General features: G+C 43.3%; 1 protein-coding gene across 2 annotated transcripts; it reads right to left on the bottom strand.

The window, feature by feature from the left end:
• Positions 1–1,254: 1,254 nt before the first annotated feature.
• On the bottom strand, positions 1,255–17,870 carry DCP2 (decapping mRNA 2). Of its 2 annotated transcripts, XR_012715485.1 has the most exons (12): positions 17,585–17,870; positions 15,029–15,180; positions 11,348–11,475; positions 11,073–11,171; positions 10,217–10,369; positions 9,973–10,085; positions 9,115–9,225; positions 8,318–8,384; positions 6,948–7,061; positions 6,790–6,841; positions 5,713–5,966; positions 1,255–1,525 (listed from the first exon to the last, which is right to left on the bottom strand). XR_012715485.1 is itself a non-coding variant. In XM_075272036.1 (11 exons), exons 1-11 carry the CDS (start codon positions 17,635–17,637, stop codon positions 5,839–5,841), a joined length of 1,170 nt encoding a protein of 389 aa, XP_075128137.1. In that variant the 5' UTR covers positions 17,638–17,870; the 3' UTR covers positions 3,988–5,838. The 2 variants fall into 2 exon arrangements, 1 of the variants encoding a protein (XP_075128137.1); XM_075272036.1 differs by lacking the exon at positions 1,255–1,525 and having other exon boundaries at positions 3,988–5,966.
• Between the last annotated feature and the right edge of the window lie 5,013 nt (positions 17,871–22,883).

Here is a 22,883-nt window from a genome sequence, read left to right as displayed (position 1 = left end):
CCCCAGTTGTAGGAGGAATACAGACAACTGCACGCTGTATACACATTATATAGAGCTGATCTGTGTCCTGTAGGACCCAGCAGCTCTTGCAAGATGCTGCTCCCGGTGGATCACGTGACCGCTGGGTTAGAGGGCTGCTGCATGATGGCGGCGCCCATAGCTGTGTATACAGAGCTCATTGAGTGCTGTATACACAGTGATCGAGAAGGCAGGGACATGAATAAACCTTCCCTGTCATCGCTCTGGGAGCTCCGGCTGAAGTTACAGCCGGCTCCCACCTTCAGCAGCTACAAGATCTTGTGCAATAGGTGTGTTCTAATAGGACATACCGGCACGTCCTGTCAGAACAAGGCAACCACTTCCCACACATATATAGTCTATGGGCGGTCTGGAAGTGGTTAAATTAAAAATACACTGGATCAAATCAATAAGGGGGCTAAGGGTAAAATACACAAATTCGTGACAACTTCAGATATAAAAATGCAAAAAAAATATATATATACACTTGTTAAAATGTGCAAATATACAGATTCAGATAGTGATCTAGTATCCTGAAGAGTAAGAACAGTAAATAGCTGACTATACATTGACCTAGTGCCAAAAAAACATGATGAAAATCAGAATTCTAGAAATAAATAAGAAAAACAAATATTGCATCAACTATATCAAATGTAATTCAGACTCTAACAGTAGAGTTCTGAAGGCAAAATCAAAAAATTACAGAAAAAAAAGTTAATAAAAGGAAAAAAAATGGATTATTGGATCTAAGTGTTACCATATGTACAAGTCCCCAAAGCAGAGACATCACAATGGAAGGCCCCATGCACATCGCCCAAAGAAGACTTCATGGGGAACTGAGTGTCTCAATTATATATATGCACCGCTTGTTATCATTAGGTTTGGGCCATCTCCTTCAGACAGCTGGTTGGCTGGGGTACCAAGGAAGAGTTGTAAACTCAAAGCGGTAAAAAAAACAAAACAAAAAAAACGTAGTAAGGGTCCATTCACATGGAGTAACGTGCCGCGTGATATGGCACGTATACGGCGTGTGAGACTTTGCGCGCCGTAAAAGCTCCCATTGATTTCAATGGGAGGCTGGATCGTACATGCCGCGTTATTTTGCGGCCGTATACAGCGTATATGATCCTAACTCCCATTGAAATCAATGGGAGCATTTACGGCGCGCAAAGTCTCACACGCCGTATACGTGCCAGATCATGCGGCACGTTACTCCATGTGAATGGACCCTAAAGATTATTTACTAAGTTGTGCTATTCTTTGTCTGTAGTTGCACCTTTGTGCCTTGAAAACAACAATTTGGAGTTTTATTAAATGCCACTAAAACTAAGATATAGGAACGATAGCGTGTCTGCAATAATCTGCAAAGCTTACAAATATAAGGTAACATATACCGCTTTATTAATCTTCACACACAATCTAGTATACCTGAGACTTACTGTCTACATAGCTCTGGACATACTGCTGGTAACCAGAATGAAAACCATCTTGATTTTACAATGAGAAACTGGAAAAACACAACAGAAATTATATTATGTTATAAAACGATATTAAAAATAAATCATACAATTAGAACTAGATCCAACATGTAGCATTTATTCTGGATTTATAAATGGCCACTGGTGAACAGCTGACATCTAGGAAGTCAAGTCCCTGCACAAGGAACTGCGCTTCGTTCTCACATGGCCCTGATCCTTTTGCATATAAAGGTTTCAAGTATCATTATCATCTTGTAAGAGACCATTTAACATTTAGCAAAATGAATCAGGAAGTGGGAAAAATGTTCCAGTGGTGCCACGTCTCCATCTAGGCCAGGGACCTACCACAGCTGGGTGGCTTTTGCATATATAATTCATGTTAGACACCATGTGTAGACCTACAAGTGAGAAGGGATGGGGGGGGGACCATCTCCCCAAAGGTTATCCTCATCAGGTCTAAAAAAGTACTCAACGTGGAACTGTGCTACATATATATGGTGACATGTTCTCTGAGAGTGTGCAGGATAACCTACCCACAAGTCAGTATCTGGTGCTGCATTCCCAGGGAGCCTCAAAAGACATGATCTTTGTACACGTCTCATGAATGGCACATAGCCAGTTCCCTGTAATACTGTCAGTTTGGTTTTCTTTTTTCAACATTAAACTGACCCCATATTGGTGTTTGGATGATGGACACTTGAGGGGCAATGACTACAGCTCCTACTTACACAATGAGTCTGTAATATATAACGCTTGGTTCTTAGGCAGAATGCTAAGAAGGCGGCGTGGCCTATGGCTGCACAGGTCAGTCACCCACTCTGTATTTGCTTTGTCTTGTAGCTCAAGATCCAGGGAGGTTTGAGGTAGGCAGAGTGGAAAGGGGGGGTGAAGTTTTATACATGTGCACTTTGAGCTTGTTTTCTTTCCTTCTTTGACTATTGTGTTTTAAAAGCTGTAAATTCTCAAATAAAATCTGATTAAAAATACAGCCATCCCCATTATGTAGCTCATTCAAGGGGTTTCTTGATAAATAAAAAAACCCTATATAACGTGCGCCAGAGGTGGCACACAGAGCCCTCCTGTGGGCACCCATCTGTGGAACAGATTAGACTGTATGGGGGTGACAATGGAGCACACTGTATTGTCTGAGGGCCACTGTAGAGAAGATAGTACTGTGCGAAGGCCACTGAGTTGCAGATTGTACTATTTGGGCCACAGTGTTGGAGATTGTACTACACTGGGACCACTGTGGAGCAGATTGTACTGTGTGGGGGCCACTGAGGGGCAGATTGTAAAGTGTGGGGGCCCTTCACTATTTATGTCACACAGTATCTGTTTTATAGCAGACATGTGATATTACAGACCTTAATAACATTGCATGGTCACTATAAGTATGTATTTACATGATGTAAAATGGAGTGCAAGCTGGCACATATACGTGCGGCCGCAAAATTACGGACGCAATATAACGTGGCGTATACGCTCGTAACTCCCATTGAAATCAATGGGATCTTTTTGACCATGCAAAATGCTGACACGCGTATACGTGCCAGCTTGCACTCCATTTTTACATCGTGTGATCGCACCCTAAATAAAACAGATCTGTGTGATGTAAATAGTGAGCATTAATTGTTCAAAAGTACCAAATGCAAACTCCTGCCTTTCAGTACAAAGTTGTTTTGTATCATTGAAGTTCTGTAAAGCCTCATTCACATGACCGTATTTTGTGGGTCTGTAAACTGTCCACAATTGTGGATCTGCACAGTTTTAAGGTTCAATTGCTGTATTGGCACTTTGAGATAAATTAGTGGGTTTTGGGTTGCAGTTTGGGCATTTGGTCTCTAAAAGGTTCTCCATCACTGGGATAGGCCATCAATATCAGATCGGGGGGGGGGGGGGGGGGGGTTAGTGCTTGGAGGTAAGTGAAGGGTTGGCAGTGCTGAGCTGAGTATTCTGGCCTCTTAGTGAGATCTTTTGAGCCACAAAACCAGGCACAGCCAACTATGCAACGTATAGGAAAGTCCATATTCTACATGGTCTACACACACATGAAAACAGATTAGTGCTAAATGCAAGTAACAGGCGAGAACAACTGAATAAACAGAAAAGTAGTAGTAAAAAGCTCTTTAGGCCCCGTTCACATGGGGCAAGAGGAGGCGGATTTTGGCGCTGAATCCACGTCAATCTGCCCCCTCACAATAGCAGTCTATGTAGACTGCTAGTGGCATGTTGCCGCTCACGGAAAAAAAGAAACAAACTGCCCTTTCTTCAGGCTGATTCAGCAGCGGCGTCCGCCTCGCGGCAGCACGCTCCGGCTTAGGCCCATTCATTTGTGCCTACTCCAGAGCGGGAAGTTGCGACTGTCGGCAGCTGCGACAGGCGTATTTTGGTCCTATTCTGACGCAGCTTCCCACGTCAAAATCAGGACCAAAATACACCCCCCTTGCCATGTGTGAACTAGGTCTTATAACTATATAATGGGGCTGTACACATTCTTGCAGGGCTCAGCTGGGCAGACTAAGAAATCTGCCTCGGATTAAATTCTAGGTCTACCTGCTGAACACAGACTGACAATTTTCATGGGAGTTTTTTCTTATTTTGAGTTTTTATTATAAAAAAAAAAAAAAAAAGTTAAAGTACATTAGAAAAATATTTAATTACATTCCCCTACAGACTAGATAGAATGATTTACTGCTAAGGAATAGTGCATAAAACTAGACATATCACCCCCAGCTAGTCATCTGGGGGAAGCCATTCCTCTGAACAGTCACACAGCCCCCGCTATAATCACACCCATTGAGGTATGACTGATGCACCAAAAAGGGCCGACATCAGCAGAAATACTGCTGAAATCTTGTGCACACTCCACTGAGTCCTGCACCCAGAGCATGCACAGCCAGCCATGTGTATTGCATACTGTTACATGCACAGTGTATAGATGGAGCCAGAGCAATGACACTCGGCTTCACTGCTCTTACCCTAGGAATCTTCAGACCACGCACAATAATTCAGCAGTGATTTTGCTAAAGTGCTTTCCTCTTCGGTACATCAAGTTATCAGCAAGGGCTGCATAACTACACAGAGGACTAGTTGGGGGTTCTTATACAGTGCACACATGATTATAGAGTCATTTTAGGAACTATTCCTTATCAAACAGCCTAACTAAAAGCATGCTAGTAGGTCCATTAGGTTGCTACATAAGAGACAGTTTAGTGTCAAGAAACTGACAGGTTCATTTTAAAGGGACAATGAAATGTAATAAATCCATCTGTCGAATGATGATATTCTTATGTGCATATGGTTACCATGATAAGTGGTCCTGCCACCCCAATGACTTGTGTCTGTTTCTGCCCCTTGATATGACATGGCATTTATGTTACCAACACTTAAAAACAGTAGTGAGGGAAACAAAAAAATAAAAAAAGGGACCTCAGGGAGAGCAATTCACAGTCAGGCAAGGGATAGAAGAATAAAGGGGATCCAATGCACTCTGAAATGACCATGCTTAATGCAAACAGGCATATGATCCCCTAGTAAATACATTCTTCTTAAAATGTTATTCACATCTCAGGTTTCCCCATGTATAAACAAGCAGCGGAGGAGTTACACAAGATAGAAGACTAAGGAAAGCTTGTGTCTCATAACATCAGAGTGAACCTTCCAAGGCTAAAAGGAATATCCATTCTGTCCTCCCTAGTCATAGGGTTTGTATACTTACAGTCACTATAGACGTGCTACAGTAGACGGTCGCTGCTAACACATTTTAGGGACAGATTGGCAGACCTGTCATTCCTGAATATTATGAGCCCACTTCAGTTATGAAGAGGTTACTGTCAGATAATGTGCAGTGCATATACAAGGCAACAAAAATACAGAATCCCCCCCCTCCCCCACCAAGTGGTGTGCAGCGAGTCACCCATCAGCAAAGCATTCATATTACATTCAAGCTACACCAAGTAAGAGCTATATAGTAAACCAAGTGTCACATCTATCTCAGGGAGTTGAAGACCAAGATCAGTTTGTTCAGACAAACTACATCTAGGCAATGCCCACTGAATACGTATGACGGGAGAGTTGAACACTGAAAAGGTACTCGTGTGTAAAAAACTGATATTGCAAAAACAGTGCAAGAAGGAAAGATAACCCCCACCACCACATATTCACAATTACACAGAATGAACAGAACCAAGTAGCAAGTCCTGTCCATAGGACAGACCTTCTCCTAATCCCCAGTAAATCCCTGCACATCCTTGAAAAATCCTGAGGAAGGTAAGGCTTGATAAAAACACACTCCTGGCTGCGGCCCTACAGCACCCATGATCCTTGTGCAGTTGCTGGTGGCTCAGAAATCCAAGGATTTCATGATGGCATCCCTGTCAAATCGGAATCCCAGGAAGGCTTTGGAAGAGAAGGGGTACTCTAGAGTCCCATTGCAAGCTTCATCACTAGCGTGCTCATGTCCTTCTGAGTCTGAGGAGGAAAGAAAAAAAAAAAATTACCATAAAGTTAAGCATATCTTGACATCAGAATTGTTTAATCTGTTACTCTGGCACAATGTAGGATCAGATGAAACAATAAAAAGGATATGTCCAATAATGGATAACAAGAAACCCCATTATAAGGGGTCCATCTAATATCAGTTATTTCTCCCTGACAACACCAGCCAAAAAAAGTTGGACTCACAGCACTTTTTTTGCCCATGATTTTAGACTGACTTTGTGCCGAGGGACTATGATGCAGATGTGAAACTATCTACCTACAAGTGAGCACACTTCTTTCTCATTAGCAAAAAATTTCCTATAGAGAAGGCAGAACATCTCGTGTCTCCCCATCAGAAGTCATCTGTTACAGATCACGGCAGCACATTGGCTCAATGCTTAGTACTGCAGCTTCGCAGTGCTGGGGTTCCAGGTTTGAATCCAACCTTGTCCTGTGCTAACCTCTGGCACATGAAAAAGGAGTAAAATATGAGAAGATACAGACTGGCCACTCTCCAGAAATAAATTCTCCAGTAGGTGAGTGCGTTTCACTGAGGTCTAAGGACCAGGGAAGATTTTTCATGGCCGTTTCAATTTCTGTGCGAGTGTCTGACAGTCAACTACTGAGGTATGAACAGTGAGAGGCTCTAATAGTAATGGTTTGTGCCTGCCATGTCCTTGCCTTCCCATTTTCTGTACACCTCTCCACTGCCTTGATAAACAACTACAATATATAACAAAAGATAATCAGTTTTTAAAATAAGTTTATGCAATTTCTAGATTAAAAAAAAAAAAAAAAAAAAAAAGGTACGAACCCACATCAAAAGTGTCATTGAGCCTCTTGGGGTTAAGCTTTCGATCAGATTTCTATGAAGAGGAAAAGAAATGACAAACATGGTGACTTAATGTCTCTGCCTGCCAGCAGTGATGGATAGGTTAGTAGAAGACGGCCTCAGAGGATGCCACAACTTACCAGAACACTAATCTGCTGCTGCTTAACCTGTGAATTATGGACTCCATTTGCTTTCTTCTTTTGATTTGAGTTTGGAGAATCTTGATGTTGCTTTTTACCGTTGCTCTTTAAACTCTAACACAGAAAAACACTCGAAGTTTAATATGTCAGGCATATACATGTTCTTTAAAATGATGCTGACTGTGTGCTGCTCTTTACTGGTCATCGGGGGTAGGGAACTAATTTTCATACACCTTTTAGGCTGGGCAATAACGTTTTACAGTCACTGAAAGGTGGATGGGGTTTTAGTAAATCCCATCCACACCTTGCAGAAAAATACTTGCAGCAAACATGCTGCGATTTCCAAAACAGTCTCGGTTCAAAAACACAGCCTGTCAAATATACCTATGGAAACGCCAGCGGACTCCTTATAGGTATAATGGAAGCAGCAAGTCCACTGATTTTCCCACAGTGCTTTTTTGCTGCGGCCCACTATGTAGGGCCTTAGCCTTAGTCAGGTATTCTGGGAGGAGCTGCCAACAAAGATGTCCTCTGTACACCTGTACACCCATCCTCAGAACTTTCATTCCCTTTATGATAAATAGCTGGTTTAGGTCCTAAAAACTGCATCTGAAAACCTGAACATGTAAACAGACCATTCGGCTCCTCATCCTTCATTTATTTGTATAATGAATTGTGTAAAGATTCGTTTTGGCCTGAGTGGGTGCTGCAGTGGATCTGAACATTGGCTGTTTCTGGAGAAACTGCAGCCCTCTAAGCCTAGACATTCTTTACTTTGGTTTAACCCCTACCCCTCCACAGCCATTTTTCGTTTAATTTCCTTTCCATCTTCCAAAAGCCATAGCTTAAAAAAAAATAAAATAAATTGTTTACGGTAGGCAAATTCATTCCTAACATGGTAACACTGAGGCCCCATGTATCAGAAATGGAGGTTTTTCGCTGCGTTTTTTTGAGCCAAGCCAAGAATAGCTACAAAAGGAATGGGAAATATATAGGAAGCTGCTTATACTTCTCCATTCTGCTCAATCCACTTCTGGCTTTGGCTTGGCAATCTAATGATACAGCAGAATTATCAACCAGCATCACCTCCCAGTCTAACTATAAATCTGGGCCATTGTGTCCTTTTTTCTGCACAGTGCCATTAAAGTGAAATGGTGCAGCTGGGGGGGTCACCACTGCTCCATTTAAACTGGAGTGCAAAATCCCCCTGTTCTTGTGACTGGCAGGGAGTTCCAACAACCCATCAGCAAGTTACCTTGTCTATTTTGTTGCTACACAAATTTCCCTTTAGTCACCCAAAAGTTAAAATTTGGCACATCTCAAATACTCATTATTACAATAGATCACATTTCCACTAGCTTTTGACGTACCTTAGGTTTTGCCCATTGTTCTCCTGGAGAAAGCTCAGAAAACTGAGGCATACAGCGCATTCTGGGTCTACAAGCAAGCAATAGAAATATCAGATAAATTACAAGCCTATACACACCCAATAGAAAAGCTGTTGCATTAACTATACAGCATGGTATCTGTACCTCACAAAGGGGACAGGGCATGACAGACATACTTGATTTATAGCAGAAACCTATGAGCACTCATGGCTGACTGATTTCAGTTTATAGTGCACAGAAAGCCATGGGTGCAGACCTCTTAATAAATCTAGTGCTTTTACACCAGCAGACTTCTGTTTAGGAAATTACCCCAAAATAATGTAGCAACCATTTGTATTAGTATGAAAACATTAGGATTAGAGATGAGCGAACACTATTCGAAACAGCCGTTTCGAATAGCACACTCACATAGAAATGAATGGAAGTGGCCGGCATGCAAACTTTGCCGGCAGCCGACCGCTTAACCCCCGTGTGCCAGCTACGTGCATTCATTTCTATGGGAGCGTGCTATTCGAAACAGCTGCTTCGAATAGTGTTCGCTCATCTCTAATTAGGATATTGGAAAATTTCAGAGACTAAAACCATGTTGTCACAGAACAGGATATGCAGTTGTATGAATGAAAGTGTTCATGTTCCCTACAGAATCGATAGGCCTCTGCTCAGATATGATAGACATAGAGATCAGTACAGATATATCCTGCCACCAAAGCAGACTAACTATTCAATAATGCTTTGGATGTATATACATCAGTATACTGTGGCAGTAAATGTACACTTACTTGGATTTCTCTGCATTAGGTTTTAATGGTGTACTTCCAGCAGAGCAGAGCAGTCCATTATCACTATCTGAGGAGTCACCCAATTTCCTCTGAAGCCAATCCCGCAGTGGTCTAAGGAAAAGAGGTAGAAGGAATATCAAACATCAAAGTCATGATCTCAATAAGAAAAACAAAAAAGTTACTGTAAAGAAATAACCTTAATTCTGTGCATGTTTACTGCTATAGGCAGTGGGGTATAAAAGTTGCCAAACACATTTGTTGCTGCTTTTCTCATGGGGAACCAAGTACTGGCATATGCAAACCATGGTGACTATCCTTGTTTATCCCTAACAGCAGATGTTGGCAGGTAGTTGGACTGCCGTTATAATTACATTATAAGCAGAACTCACTAATAATCATCTAACATATATATCTAGCTTGTGTAAAGATCCTCGTCTGCTTTAGTGAAAGGCTCCACGTTGCAGAAATACAGCTTTTTTTGTTGCAGATTGTGCTGCGGTTTTTTGAGCTAAAACCAACAATGGCTACAAAAGAAATGGAAAAATATAGGAAGTTCTTATACCTCTCCCTTCTGCTCAATCCACTCCTGGCTCAAAAAACAGCAGCAAAATCTGCCAAAAAAAAAAGCTGTTTCCGCAATGTGGGGCTTTAGCCTTAAACGGGTTTCACTACTATTGAAAAGATAGGGAATAGGCTTGTGATGTATAAAGATCTGACATCTGGTACACCCAGAGATCACAAGATCAGGGTTTGCAGGTACCCCACCGTAAGTTATGGTAAGCTGAAGCAGGATACCTAAATTGCATGCTGTCTGGCTGATAGGGTTTCTGAAAAGTTTGTGACCTCTTTATCACTTACCTTACAAAAGGTATGACCATAAAAAACTTGTTTGGAGCCAGTCCTAGCTTTGACTTGGGTGTCATATCATTTTTATGGCAGGGCAGCTGTTCAATTGGAAACCATTCAATATTCTAAGACAACAAAGAACACAGACATTACATCCGCTTTACTCGGTTTCACTACTTTTTGCCAACTCAACAGCATGATAAGAGAAGAATTGTGACAATTTAATATGTGGACATTGAGAGCCATGTGTACTTACTCTGATTTCTCTTCTAGTTTTTGGATTAAATTTTGTGTCCTTTGGGACCCCAGGAATGATATACAGGCGGGCTAACTGGTCATTGATCCTCAGCTCAATGTAATCATTATTGCACATACGATCTTTAATATCAAAGCCCGTCTCTTCAAGTACCTAGAAGTTAACCAAGAAATCAGCAATTTGCTAGGAAAAATACTAAAGTAAAGCCCTGGTATTATAAAATAATGCAAGCTATGACCACACAAGGTGACAATATAGAAAAGAATACTGAAGCCATTACATAGGAGCTTACAAATACTCGGCTTTACCCATCTTGTATGGATCAAGTTTCCATTGGTCAGAAAGTTATAAAAGGCTGTGTCATGTCCATTCTCAGAACATAGAGAGTCTAAAGGGCTATCCATGTCACTTTTTTAACAGATCACGTTCATGGCCTATCATAAAATAAGACATGTCCTATTGTGTCCTTTTTCATAGAATAGGCTCAAGTCTATAAGAGATCAGTGAAAACATGTGTCCTAAGGATGCAGAATGGCTTTACAAAAAAACCTGAACATATCAGCTGTTGAATGATTTAATACTCTATTGTCAGAACAAAGACTTATCCAATTAGATTATTAACCCATTTAACAACATGCTCCATGGTTGTACACTGGGATCACACAGACACACAGATACAAATGATAGATAGATAGATAGATAGATAGATAGATAGATAGATAGATAGATAGATAGATAGATAGATATACTGTACCTCAGTCAACTGACCTAAATATATATATATATATATATATATATATATATATATATATATATATATATATATATGTTATATATACACACACACGTGCCTCACCTCTCGTGCTGCGCAGTCATGAGGAGCTTCTTCTTTATTCACTTTTCCTTTTGGAAAACCCCAACCAGATTTTGCTAAATAACCTTGGACAAGTAGCACCTGGAAGACAGTCAGCCAAATGAAGATTCAGGTGGGGGCCAAGAACAGATGAAGTGTCTTACATGCATGGCTGAAATCCAATCCACAGGCAGTGGCCAATGGATGCAAGATTATTAGCAGGAATACCTCAGTTTTACCCACAAAATCATGCCGCTGGTGTTGCATTAACCACTCACATTTTCAAGTGTCTCATCCAGAATAATGGCACCATAGGTGGGTACTCCCATCTTATATTCCTTCCATTCATCCAAAACCCTTTGTACATCTTCACCATTGGGAAGTAAAAACGGGCAATGCTGAAAAAGTGCAAGGATTGTAAAGGAAAATACAGAAGAGTCGTTGAGATAATACTACACTACACAGTGGAGGCGAGACGGACGGTAGACGTGCAGTATTGTGTTTTTTTCACAGCTCAATGACAAGTATTATACCAGTTAATATAACAAAAAAGTCCAATGGAAGGGGTGCCATGACTGATGTCCCCATTTGAAGAAAGAGGTGGTCAAGTATGAATGCTATCCAGCCTCTAAGGGTGACTGACAAATATAGGTGAATTTTGACATGTTGGTCAGTCTGAAGCATTGATAGGAGCAACAGAACATGAACAATCACTGCTCCGTTTATACAACAGGCACAGAACCCCCCGATCTTATGATCGGGGGGACTCATTGATAAGAGAACGCGCGCGCGCGCACGCACGCACGCGCACACACACACCAGCTTTCCTATGGGTTAGTTAAGTTTCTGGGACTGAACTAATTTTTGGTATAGGGTTGGGAATATTCCATAGTGGCTTATATACTATGATATTTAGGCCTGACTCCTCTTCGTACTCCTCCAGTTTGTTTGTTTTTTAAACTCATTTTATTGAAAATTATATAACAGTGCAAATAACACAGTCAGGAAAATTACGCTCGCAAGGAGCACAAAATAAAATACAAAGAAAGTACAAACAGAAAACATGAACAAATAAGGACATGCCACGTTGCTACCCCACCCAGATCCCAGCACACCCATCATAGCAATAGCACAATTAAGAACAAAGCACAATAGCGTCAATAGTGGCATAACATAACGGGACAAGGGGCCATGGACCTTCCCAGCAGATGCCGCTCCGCAAAAGTGTCCAGCTCCGATCGTAATGAGGGAGTAGAGTATTGGGTTGCGGGGGAATCACACCACATTCCACACACCTTATAAAATTTCTGGGGACAACCCCCTCCCTTTGTGTATAATTTGGCTAAATAGAAGAACTGCATTAATCAACTTCCGCCACTAGGATATCAACGGAGATTTTGGGGCCATCCATGCAGGGCGATAGCCTTCCTGGCGTAAAATAAGCATTCCCGGAGAAAAATATGAGTATGGTGCTGCCACAATTCCTCCTCCAGCACGCCAAAAAGGCATACTTTGGGAGAGAACGGAACAGGCTGAGCTAAGACATCTGCTAAGAGGTCCAAAACCCCCCTCCAAAAGTTCTGCACAGTTGGACAATCCCACGCCATGTGCTAAAAGTCTGCATAAGGACAGGAATACCTAAGGCAAGTCGGACCTGGAAAAAGACCCATCTTATACAGACGGGGCGGGGTCAGATAGCACTGATGTAATATAAAGATTTGAATAAGTCTATTATTGGCCAAAGGTGAAACGTACTGAGGAGACTAAAACATCCTGAAATGTTTCATCCGTCAGCTCCGGAATATTGGTACGCCAACGTGTCAGAGCTGGGGCCTCAGCTAAGGAGACTTTCACTTGAATTAGATGCTCATAGAGAATGGAAATGAGACACCACCACCCCCCCCCCCCAGCGCCCTGAGAACACAGCAGACCAATCAACGGATATTCAGAGATAGCACTCGGCTGGGTAGGGAACAGTGAGGAAAGGGCATGTCATATCTGAAGGAACCTAAAAAATTGACGTCGAGAAAGCTCACGTGAGGTAGTCAGGGAGTCAAATGTTTCAAATATCCCTTGATGTATAGATCAGCCAGGGAGGTCACACCATACCGCGACCAAAACCAAGCTCCAGGTAACTCAAAAAGAGCAGGAAAGCCAGGGTTATCCCATAAGGGGTTTTGCGCTGGCGTATCAGAGTAGGAGGACACCTTCCGAGCCTGTCGCCAGATCTGCACCGCCAAGGCATGAATGGGATAAAGCCTGCCCCTAAACAGCTGAGGTTATTCCAACACCGGCCACAGAGTACACAGGTCCAGGTAGTGAGCCAGATGCGCCTCGGGTCCCCGAAGATGATCTAAGGAGAGTCAAAGCTTAATAAAGCGGAGCTGAACCGCTAAATAATAAAGGAACAGGTTGGGGAGCAAAGCACCACCGAGCTGCTTTGGTCTTTGCAGAGTAGATAACTTCAACTTGGATCTGGAGTAGCCCCATATGAAGGAGGTTATCAAGAAATCCATGTGTTTAAAGAATCAGAGAGGCACGGGCTCGGCTGAGTGGCTCAAAGCATATAGACACTTGGGTAAAACGATCATCTTCACCGGGTTGATCCTGCCTGCTACCAATTAAGGCAAAGCAGCCCAGGTCTGAAATTTAGTCCTAAAGCTGAGATAAGGGGGAAGATATTCTGATCTAGGAATCCTTTATGGTCTTTAGAAATAATAATGCTTAGATATTTGCAGGCTGAAACCACTGGTAACCCACACATCACACCTCCCTCCACCGCAGCCGAAGCATGGCCGATGTGCATGTAAGAAGATTTGACCCAGTTCGTCCGCAGGCCTAAGTAGTTGCCAAATTCATCTTTCAACGCCATGGCTCAGGGTAACGCTACAGAGGGATTAGTCATAAATAGGAGAAGATCATCGGCAGAATACACATGGGAAAATGAAGAGGAATTTGAGGCAGACCTCTGGCTCAGAATTTGAGCTTTGACTTTGCAGCTGAATCAGTCGTGGTATCGTTACCAAGATCAAGCAGGATGCTTGTTCTTTCAAAGCCCTGTTCACTGCCTCCTACAGAATACAATGGGAGGCAGAATCTACCATTGACATTGGGGCAGAATCCACCACAAAATCAGCAGCAGATTCGGTCACGTGAACAGTCTCTATAAAATCCTAGCCACTCAGGGTAACAGGCAGCAATCTTCATGTAGTGGTCTCTAGTACTGGCAAGAATAAACTGTACACTCACCGAAAAAGACAAAATGTCACTGCAAGCAGCCAGATACATGCAGCCAACACCCAAAACTGCCTACAGTCAACCAGCACTCATCCTCTGTCTATGTGCCCTATATACATGACATAAAATTTGTCAGCAGAGAAACTACCATATAGTGTGGTTTTAAAATCCACATGTGAATTTATTTCATTTTTTGGCAACAGATCACCAAAAAAATGGTTTCAAAATTCATATGCTAAAATCCACACCAAAATCTGCATATACATGTATAAAATTATCACCAAAATCTGCTGCAGTTGGTGCATGTAAGACTGTATTCACACAACCATGTCACGCTCCAGTCACTCAGGAAGCAAGGAGTTGAGTTCACATAGCCATGTTCAGACTAGGACACATGACCCCAACATGGACCACGTTTTATAGACTTCACACAATCGTGTGAATATGAACCACACCTGCGGTATGCCTGAACGGGCAACAAGCGCATGTGTGAATCCAGCCCTACATATGCATTTAAATTTCACAACTAAAACTTTCATTTGGCAACTATACTTTTCAGTTTCGGAACCATTGGCTTCTAGGTGTTCTTTCTTTGGAGCACTGCGCTATGACTGTCATTTCCTAAAAAATGATGTCTGTACCATATCAATTCCCAAATGTCATTCTGAAACCTCAATACCAGCCATACCCATAGCCCCACTTAGCACATAGTAAAAGGATATCTGCTTTAGCAAAGTCTCTTATCCCACACTGAGGCAGGCCTGGAAAGTTCTGCATGCAGAAGTCTAAGTAAAACCAGTGGGCCAGTTCGATCTGGAAGCAAACTCTGATGGCGTTATCCCTCTCCTCACTGGGAATGTGTAAGATAAATCGGCTGGAAAAAGAAACAAGTTATTACCGTAATATTCACAGAGTGGAGTACAATAGCAGATTCACAGTACACTTGCACCTATTCTTCAAATGGTTTTGGCTGTTTCTATGTTGTATACGTATTAAAGAAAGATTCAAGAACTGCAAGAATATGCCCCAATACATGCTCTATTTCTTATTGTGGGCTAAAATATCAGATCTGTAAACCAGACACATTGCTTGTCATTCAACCTTCTCAAATCTGAAAAATGAAACTCTGTATAACTTCTGTATAAACTGCTTGCCAACCGCTTATTCTGCTGGAATCTCCTTGCAGAGTTTGCAGCTGTACAGAGATTGTGCATCTGTAGGAGTCAGTGCAGATAAAAAGTCTGGTCATGTGCATTACAGCTTAGTAACTCCATGGGGATCATAGTAATAGCACTTAACCCAATCATGTCCCTCACATTAACCCCGAGTGCCTCACATAAGAGTTAATGATATGTGGGACATATGGAGGTAATAATTAGGCATCTTCATAATTAAGGTCCTTCATTAGTACCCTCATGTGTCTCACATATTAGTAACCCTTATATGGGGCACAAGGGAAGAAAAATTAAAAAAAACTGAAAACGTGCGTGGTCAAGAAGGATGGAAAATATCCTGACGTTAGGTGGTTAAAGGGTATTTCTAGAAATTGAATACTGGTGACCTATCTCGCTGTCTGAGCAGACTGCATACATTGAATACCAAGCATACATGGTGCAGAGGTTGTGCTTGGTTATTGCAGTTCATCCCCATTCACCTGAATAGCACAGAGCTATACACAGAGCACATGATGAGGTAACGTAGTCACTGTCCTGTAAAGTGGAATCTGAGGGGCACATTGAGCAGCTGACCTATGGGGGGGCTCAGGTATCAAGCACCCACCAATCAAATATAGATGACCTATCCCTTTAATTCATTATTGGGAGGGGCTAGGCAGAGGGGGGAAAAAAAAAAAAAAAAGTACAAAAGCAAGGAAAAATACAGTTTCCAAACATGACAGGATTGTGTCAAAACATGGAATTCTATTCTATAAACTTTGATGGCCGCTTTGTGGATATTCCATAAATACTGGACAGGTGAGGCCTTCAACTATCGGACAGTAGGGAGACCATGAGATTCCCTTATCTGCTAATTCAGGAGGTCTACTCTCGCCACAACAGCGAAAGAAGTCTATGGAAGCTCCATAAAGAGTTGAGCAGGGCAACCCCTTCAATGACTTCTATGCTGAGAACATTGGCCTGAGCCGGTCATAGAGGTCTATAGTGTTCTCTGTAGTTTTCTGATCAAATATACACACGTTTTGTAAGTGTATTTTATTTGTACATTTCTGTATTCACCTCTATGTTATTCTACATTATACAGGACGATGGAAGGTTAGAGGAACATGGCTTAGTGTCCCAAATCTAGGTGACATAAGCGCACTATGTTTTACTATTACATCATAACTAAAAATAGTGAATGTGAACTGATCAGTCAGGAATACAACCTTGCTGGGTTTCTGTCATTCCCTATCATTAGTTACAAGTGGCAGTGTGACATATACAGTTTAGGGCATAGGGTCCATTCACATGGAGGAAAATGGTGAGGAAGTTGGTGTGGAATTTCAGCACTGAAAAAAGGTCTCCCATTGACTTCCTTCTCCTGCTAGCAAAAAAGAACCCATTGAAGTCAATGGGAGGCTTTTTTTCAGTGCTGAAATTCCACACCAAATTCCTCACCATTTTCTTCTGTGTGAATGGACCCTTAGCCCTGGGAGATAAGCCAATGGTTGCCCTGATTCTTGTGGTGCAGACGTCCATTTCTTTCATGAACCACTAGAAATTTTCATTATTTTTGCCTGTATTGTGGACCAAACACAGCCAAGGAAGTGTATGAGTGAAAGATGGCATCTGTGTGCAGATTCTGTGCTGTACATAGAAGATTACAGGAAAAGGTTCATAAAAAAATTGCCATAAAACGCCTCCTAAACCTGGAACTCTGTGGACACAAAATGTAGACATTAAACTGCAACATAACTATAGGCACTGTGTTGGGGGGGCAGAAAGGGACATGAATGGGTATGGGCGGAGCCAAAGTGGAAGTGGGCAGGGCTTACAGTCCCTAAACTGAGCCCAGATTTTGCCCCCTCAGTAGCTATGACCTGTCAGCAATGTATTACAGCTCAGCACCATTATGTTACATCAAACACTTCTTCTAAGTATCACAGAGAGTCACAGACCTGCAAACAATCCAGCTCAGAATCAACAGCTGAATTTATAGGACTCCAAAGACATAATGCAGTTCCTATTACAAGTCCCAGTAAGTTGTCAGTGTATGCTGGGGCTTATAGTACCACAACCAGGGATCCGAGAAGTGACTGAACTGATAAAGTGCGGCGTTACCTGCACAGGTCGTCCAGGACTCCATCGGGAACCTCCACTCGCTTGTTTTCCATGTTGGACACTGGCACATCCCGGAGACAGAGCGATCCAGGAGTGTGTGAGGAGGGGGAGCCGAGGGGCGGGGCCGCAGGACGAAACGAAACAATAATAACAACAGCGCCGCTCCTCCGGCATCAGGCACCCTGCGTCACCTCCGCCGCCAGGCGCACGGCGGACAGGCAGCGCACAACGTCACCAGTCAGCGGGAAGGCGCTCCACCAATCACATGCAGCCGGCGGACATGCAGCATCTCCTCCTCCCAATCGTAATGACGGAAAGGGAAGTGTCGGACCAATCGACGTGCAGCGTTTAGTAAATGCCATTGCTGCCCTTAGCAACAAAGCCTAAACTGATTGGACGACGAGCCTAGGAGGCGTTACCATAGAATGTTCGCTTTGTACTATAAATTAGATTGGCTGGGTGATTTCAGGTGTACAGTACAGGAGGGGCCGTTATATCTACAGTCAGTGGGGGCAGGAACAGTGTGACTGTATTAACCCAGAACTGCCATAAGCTTTCAGTTTTGACTCCCCACTTTCCAAAGGCCATAACTTTGTTTATTTTTGTGTTGACAGGGCTATATGGGGGCTTAATGTTTGCGGGACACATTGTATTTTGTAGTGGTATCTGTTATTATAATGTACGATGTCCTGGGAAACTGAAGGAGAATTCAGAAAGGTGGAAAATTGTAGAAAAAAAACTATTTGCGCGATTTTCTAATTGGCTTTGTTCTTATGGTGTTCACTGGGCAGCCAAAGTGACAGATTACTTGTATTCTATGGGTCGGTATGATTCCAAGGATATCAAATTTATATAGTTTTGGGTTTTTTTTTTTTACATTTTAACCCTTAAAAAAATTCACAACTTTGTAACCAGTAGGTTTTTTTATATTTCCATGTACTTTTTAGTTAGATCACTTTGCAGAAAGTTTATAGTTTTGATTGCTTTTTATTCAAATTTTTAGTCAAAACAGCAAAAAAAAAAAACAAACAAAATAAACAGTTTGTATAAAATTTTTCCTTTTTTATCTATTTATTTTTTTTAAATGTTTCTGTTTTTAATAAACACTCCAAGCATCTTCAACCTCAGGGGGTCTGATCACTAATATAATGGATTGCAATGTTAATGGATTGCAAAATTGTGGCACATATATTATAGACTGCCTACAGCAGCCTGTAATACTCGATAATGCTAGACAAGCCTAGAAGCTTTTTACTGAGGTGCCGGGGGTATAATTCCTGTGATCGGGCACTTATTGCAAGAATTGCCTCCAGGTCTCTGCTGTTTCATGCAGCGGAGACCCAGAGATTGTGGAGGCCACTGAGTACATATTTAAAGAGGACCTTTCATGCCCTCGGGAACATGTGGTTTTATATACCGCTAGAAAGCTCACAGTGCGCTGAATTCAGCACACTGCCAGCTTTCCCGTTATGTCCCCTAGGGGAAGAGATACCAGTGCAATTACCATCAGCTTTTCACCATCAGAAGGGCATTCCTGACAAACTATCTCCCCCTCCTGACAGTACTCTTCCCTAGACTAGTACTGGGGGAATGGCAATCCTCACTGCTGAGCATCATGGCTGGGTGGTAAGGAACGCCCGCTCTGACAGTATAGCGCTACGGACAGCTAGGCTGTCAGGAACGCCCTTCTGACGGTGAAGAGCTATCGGTAATTGCACTGGTATCTCTTCCCCCTGGGCACATAACTGGAAAGCCGAAAGTGAACTGAATTCAGCACACTGTCGGCTTTCTAGAGGTATATAAAACCACATGTGCCCAACCGTCTGTCAGGAACGCCCTTCCTCACAGTAGCATCTATTGCGCTGTACTCAGTGTCATCAGCAGTTAAGGAACGCCCCGTCTCACAGTACAGCGCAATAGACACTACTGTGTGGAAGGACGTTCCTGACTAACTGTTAGAAACGCCCTTCTGATTGTGAAGAGCTACGGCATCGGGAGCAAAGAACATGAAAGTCGATAGTGTGCTGAATTCAGCGCACTGTCAGCTTTTTAGCGGTGTATTACGTCACATGTGCCCCAGGAGCTGAAAGTCCTCTTTAAAGATGGCAAATTTTGTTACATGATATATGTTATTGTATATATTAATACTAGCAGTTCCCGCTTTGTGCGACCCACAAGCAGCATGGGCCCTGACTCCCCCCCCCCCATTGCATCCCTTTTCCAACCCCTCTCCCCCGACCCCCTTTCCAGCAACCCCAGCCCCCTTTCCACCACCCAAGCAACCCCAGACTCCCTTTCCACCACCCTTCCTCTACAACCCCAGCCCTCTTTCCTCTCCTGCGACTCCGGCCCCCTTTGCACCCCTTGCACAACCTGGCCCCCCGCGACCCCGATCCCCTCTCCACCCCTCCATACCCTGTCTCACTTTACAGGAAGCCTTCCCCCCCCGCGACCCCAGCCCCTTTATAACCCCCCTTTGCTGCGACCTCCTTTACAGTAAACCCACCACCCCAGCGACCTTGGACTCCCCACCCCTAAGTCTCGGCCTCCTCTCCCCCACCCTCCGTGCGCCTAGTGTGATGGTGTGCATAGCGGTGTATTACGTCACATGTGCCCCAGGAGCTGAAAGTCCTCTTTAAAGATGGCAAATTTTGTTACATGATATATGTTATTGTATATATTAATACTAGCAGTTCCCGCTTTGTGCGACCCACAAGCAGCATGGGCCCTGACTCCCCCCCCATTGCATCCCTTTTCCAACCCCTCTCCCCCGACCCCCTTTCCAGCAACCCCAGCCCCCTTTCCACCACCCAAGCAACCCCAGACTCCCTTTCCACCACCCTTCCTCTACAACCCCAGCCCTCTTTCCTCTCCTGCGACTCCGGCCCCCTTTGCACCCCTTGCACAACCTGGCCCCCCGCGACCCCGATCCCCTCTCCACCCCTCCATACCCTGTCTCACTTTACAGGAAGCCTTCCCCCCCCGCGACCCCAGCCCCTTTATAACCCCCCTTTGCTGCGACCTCCTTTACAGTAAACCCACCACCCCAGCGACCTTGGACTCCCCACCCCTAAGTCTCGGCCTCCTCTCCCCCACCCTCCGTGCGCCTAGTGTGATGGTGTGCATAGGGTCTGCAGGCCATGCATGCCGTGATAGGGGAAGACGGCGACTTGGGGAAGTGTGTCCCAGTCACTCCTTCAGTTTCCCACCCCCAGGGCCCTGGAGGACTTACTTCTCCAGGCTGGGCGGTGGGCTCCACCGATGGCTGCCTGTTCTGTCCTCCATATATGCGACGCCATCTTCTTCCTGTCGCTCGGCGGCCGGCTTGTGCATCTATAGCTCCGCCCCCTCTGTAGCGCACAGTGTCCATCGCCCTGCATGTGACGCGAACCTATCGGAGGCCACCTGAAAGAGCCGGGCTGACGTCATCTGAGGTCAAGCAGCGGAGCCGGAGCAGACTTTCACCGGTAACTTTCGGGATTTCGGGGGCTGGAGCGGTATACCAAGTAGCCTATCGATCCTTCCCGGTGGCCATCTAGGTATGTGTGAAATCTCACACCATTCCGTTCAGCGGTTTGGACGTGATTGAAGAACAAACATCCAAACACACATACTTTCACCTTTATAATATTAGTAGGATACATTCAAGGAGTTCGTGACATCTTATTGTTCTTATTAGGGTAAATTCACACGTGAGTTTTTTGAGCTGGATTTTGACGCGGAGTCCGCGTCAGAATCCAGCTCAAAAAACCGCCTCCTATTGAAAAGAAGTGACCTGCCCTTTCTTCAGACAGATTCCTCAGCTAATTCAGCCATGGATGTCCGCCTCGCGATACCTCCCTCCTGACTAGGCCCATTCATTTGGGCCTAATCCAAAGCAGAATGCCACAACTAGATGCCGGTGCACTGTTAACCGTTTTTTGGACTAGAATCTGAGGCAGCCTCTGCGTCAAATTCCAGTCCAAAAAACTGACGTGTGAACTTACCCTTAGGGTTTGTTCACACAGCAAATTTGTAACAGTTGGTCCTTGTGAACTTAAAAAGTACAGCAAGAAACTGACTCATTGGGGTCATTTATTTAGACTGGAGTTCTGCGTGCTACTGTTACAATAGGTTCACATTAGCACCAGTTGTCTGTTCTGGTCTGTCGGAGCTTAGAGAGAACCGATTGACTATAACTGGGTCTATCAGATATCTATTCTTTTTAGCTGAAATTGCCAGACTAAAAAGTCAGGCTTCCAAAACTTTTTTGACCAGTGACTTTAAACAAATCTGCGTTGGATGGACACCTCATGTACAATCAAGTACACCTGAGTTATTAATAGTGTCTGGCCCGACTTGGTCTCCACCACTTGGTTTTATTTTAGAAATCATTGCCAATTAATATTTATATATAGTTCTGTGGGTGGGGGTGGGGGGGTTTAGCAGTGTATGCTTTAAAGAAGGGGATGGCAAAACCATTTTTTTTTTTTACTGGACACAAAGTCGTACATGCAAGACTTTGTGTCAAGTAAAAAAAAAAAATGGTTTCCCCGTGGAGAGCACAAAACGCTCACGAGTGGACACTGTCTGCCCGGTTTCCGTCTCCCATCGGCAGAAGATGGAAACCCACAAAGCTCAGATCTGGCACAAGTGTGAACCCGTCCTAAGTCTTATAACAGTTTATCTCCTAACATCAATGTGCTAGCAAGCATATGCGTTCCTTCTTCATGATATATCCATGTGTTCCTTGTGTCTTTTGTTCCTTTTTGTAGGGTTTCCCATTTGTGTCTATTGTAACCATTTTCATTCTATTTACTACTAGTAGGATTTTGTCCACATGCATATTTGAATGATGTTTTGGTTGCTTTAGGAACACTTGGCTCTGTTTACTATTTATTATGTACGCACTACCCCTTTCTATCATGCTTTATGGCATTTCTGGTATTACTAGGACCTTACAAGGCATTCCACTTACCTTGAGAGCAATTTTTTTGTTTTTTGTGTGTTTGTTCATGCATTCATTTCAATAAATTTACGGTATATATTTTTCATATGTTGTTTTTGTGGGTGTTTTTTTGAGGTTATCTTACAGTGGTTTCCCACATAGTATGTATTGTTATTGGCCTCTCATGTGTTTTATACAATTTAATCCGGTTCGTACCAAACTTGCTCAACCCAAAATGAATCTTGGGACTGAACCACCCAAACAAAATAAATCTTGAGAGGTTCGGCCATCTTTCTATGTAAGTATGCAACCATTAGAACCTGCAATCTGTTCCTATAGATAATTACATGGAAAAATTGATTAAACATAGGC

This window comes from Leptodactylus fuscus, chromosome 1 (genome assembly GCF_031893055.1).
Source record: "Leptodactylus fuscus isolate aLepFus1 chromosome 1, aLepFus1.hap2, whole genome shotgun sequence".
Taxonomy (NCBI): Eukaryota; Metazoa; Chordata; class Amphibia; order Anura; family Leptodactylidae; genus Leptodactylus; species Leptodactylus fuscus.
The sequence above is the reverse complement of the archived record's forward strand: the minus strand, read 5'-3'. Positions and strand labels throughout refer to the sequence as shown.

What these genes read in the sequence shown, in the direction of transcription:
- DCP2 (XM_075272036.1), bottom strand. Translation starts at nt 17,637, where the DNA reads ATGGAAAACAAGCGAGTGGAGGTTCCCGATGGAGTCCTGGACGACCTG. An exon ending in GTCCTGGACGACCTGTGCAG is followed by an intron (nt 15,181 to 17,584) that starts GTAACGCCGCAC and finishes TTCTTTTTCCAG; the next exon opens with CCGATTTATCTTACACATTC. An exon ending in TGGATGAGACACTTGAAAAT is followed by an intron (nt 11,172 to 11,347) that starts GTGAGTGGTTAA and finishes ACTGTCTTCCAG; the next exon opens with GTGCTACTTGTCCAAGGTTA.